This window comes from Sinocyclocheilus anshuiensis, unplaced genomic scaffold (genome assembly GCF_001515605.1).
Source record: "Sinocyclocheilus anshuiensis isolate Anshui unplaced genomic scaffold, SAMN03320099.WGS_v1.1 scaffold2206, whole genome shotgun sequence".
Classification (NCBI taxonomy): domain Eukaryota; kingdom Metazoa; phylum Chordata; class Actinopteri; order Cypriniformes; family Cyprinidae; genus Sinocyclocheilus; species Sinocyclocheilus anshuiensis.
Genome location: NW_015558552.1, coordinates 448,815 through 454,935, shown reverse-complemented (window position 1 = coordinate 454,935; position 6,121 = coordinate 448,815). Strand labels below are relative to the sequence as shown.

General features: G+C 34.5%; 1 protein-coding gene across 1 annotated transcript; it reads left to right on the top strand.

Moving 5' to 3' along the window:
• Positions 1–1,885: 1,885 nt before the first annotated feature.
• On the top strand, positions 1,886–5,857 carry LOC107679401 (endoglucanase-like). Its single transcript, XM_016474931.1, has 5 exons — positions 1,886–1,958; positions 3,262–3,399; positions 3,904–4,098; positions 4,777–4,859; positions 5,614–5,857. The coding sequence occupies exons 1-5, from the start codon at positions 1,886–1,888 to the stop codon at positions 5,701–5,703; spliced, it is 579 nt and encodes a 192-aa protein (XP_016330417.1). The 3' UTR covers positions 5,704–5,857.
• The last annotated feature ends 264 nt before the right edge of the window (positions 5,858–6,121 follow it).

The window sequence follows — 6,121 nt, the reverse complement described above, 5'->3', positions numbered from 1 at the left end:
TTTAATCACATTGGAATCGAAAAGAATCGGAATCGATAAGCAGAATCGGAATCGGAATTGATAAAATTCAAACGATACCCAACCCTAGTCACCACCAACTCCATTACTTATCATCCTTCTCACTGTCATCATCACCCACCTTAACACTATTTTCTTCATCTACATCATCAACAACTACAGCACCATCTTTGCAGACATCACCAAACTCATCAGCAACGTCACAACCTTTTTCAACATCCTCATCATCATCACCAATTTCCCTCCAACCTTTACAACCCTTAGCATCATCATCCTCATCACAGTCATTACCAACACCAACCTATATACCATCTTCATCATCATCAACACTAATATCATCACCAACCATACTATCTTCCATACTAACCTCACCATCATCATCCTTGTCATCATCACCAACTGCACTATTATTTACATCATCCTCACCAACTTCAGCACCCTCACCATCATCATCATCCTTGCTTTCAGCAACACCAATACTTTATTAGTGTCAATGTCATCCCCATCTTTATTACCAAATTCACTATCCCCACCAATGTCTTCATCAATAAACTCACAACCATCATTACCACCAGCAGCAACACCATCATCCCCTTTTTCTCCACCAATCTCATTGACTTCACCAGTTACATCACCATCTTCATCATCCTCACCTTTATTACCAACTATACCATTATTTCAGTCATCCTCACTGTCATCACCAACTTCACCACCACCATCATCATCACCAAGCTCTTCGTCATTCTCAGCATCATCTTTACCACCGTCATCATCATCATTCTTGTGACATGACATGACATCCACATCACATAATAGCTGCTCTATATAAATATCATCTTTGTGAATATTATGTGTTTTACAGAAACCTCATTTCCTGAACATGTTACTAAATGGAAATGTGTTTTTTCACTACGTGGCACTACAGCATAAAACATGAGTAAATAGCACATCACTGGAACAGATGTAGGCTTTTTGAACATATACTGTATTTTGGCAAAGATTTCATGGATAAAATAAGATTAAAAATCTCCAAAAAGTTTACAAATATAATCAGATTTTACAACACATATTGAGCTAAAAAAGAAAAGAAAAAATGTATAGCCCACACAAATATTGGGTTAATTATGCTGGTAAACTATATCAATTATCATTGTTTCTTAGTCTTTATTTCCAAAGTGTTTTTATTTATGTTTTTGGTGGGTCTCAGATTTTGTAATAATGTAATAACACATTTGTTTTAATTTAGTTTAATAAAATTTGAATCTGAGTGTCCTCTGAGTTTTATATTTTTATCTTGTGTACTTTGTTCAAGGAAAATATTTGGAATTATAAACATAACACAAAACATTTTTGTGGGTGCATTCTTTGTAGCAGAACCATTTTCTAGCATTGCACTCTAATTATTTTCTTTTGGGATACATTACTTTCTACCCTTGATGCCAAGTGTCATAGCAGAAAATGCGTGTCAGGTTGCCAGTAAGAAAAAGCGATTTAAAAAAAAAAAAAAATGTAGTGTGTGTGGAAAGATTACAAAATACTCTGGGTCAGTTACTAGGAGGAAAAAATTTTGCATAAAATATATTGCATATATTGATTTTTACAGTAGTGTTCAATAGAAAAACATTTCCTGCACTCTTCTCCTATTTGGAAGATTAGTATTTCACTTCAGACAAACAGGAAGTAACATGTTAAATGTTAAATTCCCCATCATCCACAGACGAACCTGAATGACAAGATACATGTAAAAAGCTAAATGTTTAAAACATGGATCGTACAAGGAAATGATGCTGGTGTCTGGGTGTGGATTTCACTAATGCTTTACATTAAAAACACCCAAACTACAATGTGCACACTCAGCTGGACTAAGATGAAGGTCTCAGGTGCTCACTCCTGGCTTCTCTTATTGTTCCTGGTCCAAAGTGACAGAAACCAGGTTTCAGGTAAGACCGACAGTATGCTTCAGTTCTGTAAGAAACTACAACAAAGAAAAAAAAACTGAGGAGCTTAAACCAAGTGCTCCATCATTTTGTGTCATTTTTGTGACTGTGGTTGTATGTATGAGAAGTATGTTTAAAAAAAGTAGTAGAAAGTAGAATTGTTTTTTTTTTTTTATTAGTAGTACAAAACAATTAAATATGGACATAAATTTGTGTGAAAGAGAGCAATGGACTTTAACATTTGTGAGAAAATACAACAAACAAAAGACTTACAAGAGTCTTTTGACAATAGCAATAGTACACAAAAAAAATGAAAATTCTGTCATCATTTACTCACCCTCAGTTGCTGGTAGCCATAACAGTATGAAACAAAAATCGATGAGGACTAGAAACTGTTTGGTTACCCACATTTTTCTAAATATCTTCTTTTGTGTTCAATAGAAGAAATAAATTCAGGTTTGGAGGTGAGAATATGATGACAATTTTCACTTTGGGGTGAACTATCCAACATTTTGTGTTCTTTTTTGACATTGGTTGTGTGTATGAGGAGTATGTTTAGAAGCAAAAAATAAATTGAGAAATAAATTAAAAAAAAATTTTTTTAATAGTACAAAACTATTAAATCTGGACATAGATTTTTGTGAACGAGAGCAGTGGATATTAAAATAGTGAACTGATGTTTTCTATTTTTATGCACATTACATTTGGACCAAAAAGTATTAATATTACGTTTTTGCATGTTAGACAATTCACATGCCATCAATCACATGATTAAGGTCTGAAAAGATTAAACTATTTCTGTTTTTTTTTTTATGCAAATAGTCACACATATTGTCATTCTACATATTATAGTTTCTAATTTATCAAAAACAAGGGGAAAAGTTTGTACACCACATATTTTATTTTTTCTTCTTTACTTTTTCCTTCTTTAGTCACATCCCTTATACAATGTAAAAAAAATAGCTATATTTCTGCAGCTGAGAAATGACGATATGACTCTGAAAAAGGATATGAATTTTCTGATGTCTTCAGTAAACTCATAAATAAATTCCTTTTCAATACAATCAAACTGTTAGCTGCAAATCCATCCAGGTGTGTTCCAATTTGTGTAACGCATTACCAGATGCAAAGCAATGTCAGACAAAGGAAAAACACAAACAGTTGACACACTGCACTGTATGACTAGATGAAGGAATGCAGCTGCAGAGCATCAGATCTGTATTTTACAAAAGGAAAACCCCAGAAAAGCAAAGGATAAACATCTTTGCTAAATGAGCTTTCTGTGTTCATGTCTTGTATCTTTCAGGCCAGTGTTCAGTACCCACAGCACTAGTCTGCTGTCCTGGAAAGAATAGCCAATGCAACCGTGGTGGGTGTTTTTGTGATGAGTTCTGCGTCATAAACAGGGACTGCTGTGCTGACTACAATCAGACATGCATTCAGCGTAAGACTAAATACTCTCAACATAAATAATAAGCAGTCATTATAAGCAGCTCTACGGTGCCTAAAAAACTAATCTTTAACATTTCTATGAGACATTATTCTTTAAACAAGAACATGTCATAATGTACAACACACTGTAATTAAATTTAACGTCAATTTAAGTTTCCACAAGTTAGAGAGGATACTGGTATCTCAACATTAATCAGTAACTAGATCACATATTTGGAAGTGATTAAATGTACAAAGACACTGGAGTCTCAGTTCAGTCCTTATCTGAAACAGATACTAGCTTACTAATTAACTAAATGAATTAATGATATGCAAACTACAATCTTGCATCTGTTTATTCTTTTGTGACAAACCGGAATTAAAACATTCCTAAATATAAATGAATATTATTTGAATTTCTTATCATCAACAACCTTGGCACATTCTTCACCATCCTTTATATCATCTTCATTAACCACACTCTCATTTTCACTGTTCTCATCAGCATCCTTATCAGCCTTAATATCAACCTCACCACCATCTTCATCTTCCCTACCTACAACCAACCAATCACCAACATCCTCACCAACCTCACAACCGTCTTCATCAATCTCACCAACAACCAACCGATCATCATCACCAACCTCAGAACCACCTTCTTCTTCATCCCCACCACCAACCTCTGCATCTTCATCAACATCCCAGCAGAGAAGTAGATTATACCAGTTCTGTCTGGACCACTATCGTCAAAATGATAGATACTTAGCATACGTTTGGTTTGGCGGTATGGTTCTGTTCTGGGCAAAAAACTCCCTGCCCAGCCATGCAGCCTGTCATGAATGAGCAGGGAGAGCAGCAAATAATAACCCCCCTAGGGTTAACAGAACAGAACAAGGCAGATATCATTAATGTACTTGATATTTAAGTGTAACACTTTATTCAAGATAAAGGAGTCTGATTAGCAAGAAATATCAGAACGCCAAGTCCTGACTGTGGCGAAAGGAGGAGCTGGGGATGGAGGAGGGTAATTTGCTCCTGAGCAAGCTGAAAAGCTGCTGAATAATACTGAATAGAGCTTATATAGGAATGCCACAACAGGTGTCGTATTCCTATAGGTAGATGTGATCAGCTGAGAATCAGCTGATGCAAGCTTGACTCACGTGACCTGCCAGAACTAACGCTAACGCTTAATTTATTGAAAATGCTCAAGTGCAAATAATGTTTTTGCAAAAATTGTTTGCGTAGATATTGAATATATTTCCATTCTTGTCATTTCAGTTCATTATAATAGAATAGAATAGAATAAACCAAATAATGCAGATGATAACATATAAAGTCATCTTTAGAATTCCTTGGAGTAAATAAATAGCATAATTTCAATCATTTTCAGAAAACATCAGTGCAATCACAGTCTTCCACATTCGTGTTCGCTCAGGAGCCAGTGAGGAGGCAAAGCTGAAGGCTGTGCGGGATGTAAGTGATTTTTTAAAAATAATTTTCACTAGAGCATCACTGTTTGCTTAAATCTGGGTAATTTGTCACCAGTGCTGGGTAAATGTCTTCTGAATACTAGGCTGCTACAGATACTATTTACTATTTGCAACAGATTACATGACTAAAAATATAATTTGCAACTCAGTCTTTTAGATTATGTAAAAGGTGTATTTTGATTTAAATATATTTGAATGGCATATGATCTACAGTAACTAATGCAGCCTTGCTTACTGTGGTCCTTTCAATCTCTGCTTCATTGTATTGATGCATTTTTTCCCCATCTGTTTATACCTTTAAGACTTTTTTCCACTGTGTTTTTGACTGATCTAAGTGGGTTGATCTGTTAACACATTTACAGTAAGCTTCAATAGAGTTATTCCTGTAGCTCCTAACTGTAGAGCATGTTGAAATGCAAGAAAATGGTTTTAAAAATGCAGAATACGACAAGCATAGTCTCTCCCCTCAGTAACACAAAGTCAGCAATTTGAATTATATTTAAAAAGGTTTTGGTCTGAAAAGAGCTGATTTCTGTCATTTGTTTATTTTATTTATTTTATTGTTTTATCATATTTATTCCAGTAAGTTACAATTAACTGTAGCAATTCTTTTGGCTGTTACTTTGCACATTGTACATTTTGGTAAGTGAGAGCTTATTTTTAGGGATGATAATATTTGGCACACTTATATTAGATAACACTATGAGTATTTATCCCTGTTTCCTTTCTGGCTTTAGTTCATTCTCCACCTCGAGGGCTTGATGAGGAGACAGCAATGTGAAGACTGCAGTCTACGAGTGCTAAACATCACCCAGAAATATCACTGATAACATCAAGTCAAATATATGTTTTTCAGTAGTTAATCATTATTACCTGACCTTACTCCACGTGTTTGTTTAATACTCCTGGTGTGTAAATGGTGTCCCTAGATGGCGCTAGAGGACCAAACCTGTAATGGAAATCAGAGAGGATTGTCTAATCACCGTCTAACCTTAATTTAAATTTTAATACAGAGCTGCTATAAATGTCAATCAATTTAGTATATTCTTATTTAAATTAGATTTATATTAGCAATGTATATTAGAATGAAACGAAACAAGGAATCTTAGGATGATTATATCATAAATGTTGTTTCAAAAGATAGGATAGATATCATAATAATACAATAACTGCCTGTTTCTCAAATAGTCTTATTAGGAATCTTTATTTCCGTAGCGTAAAATTATTTAACCCACATCCAACTGA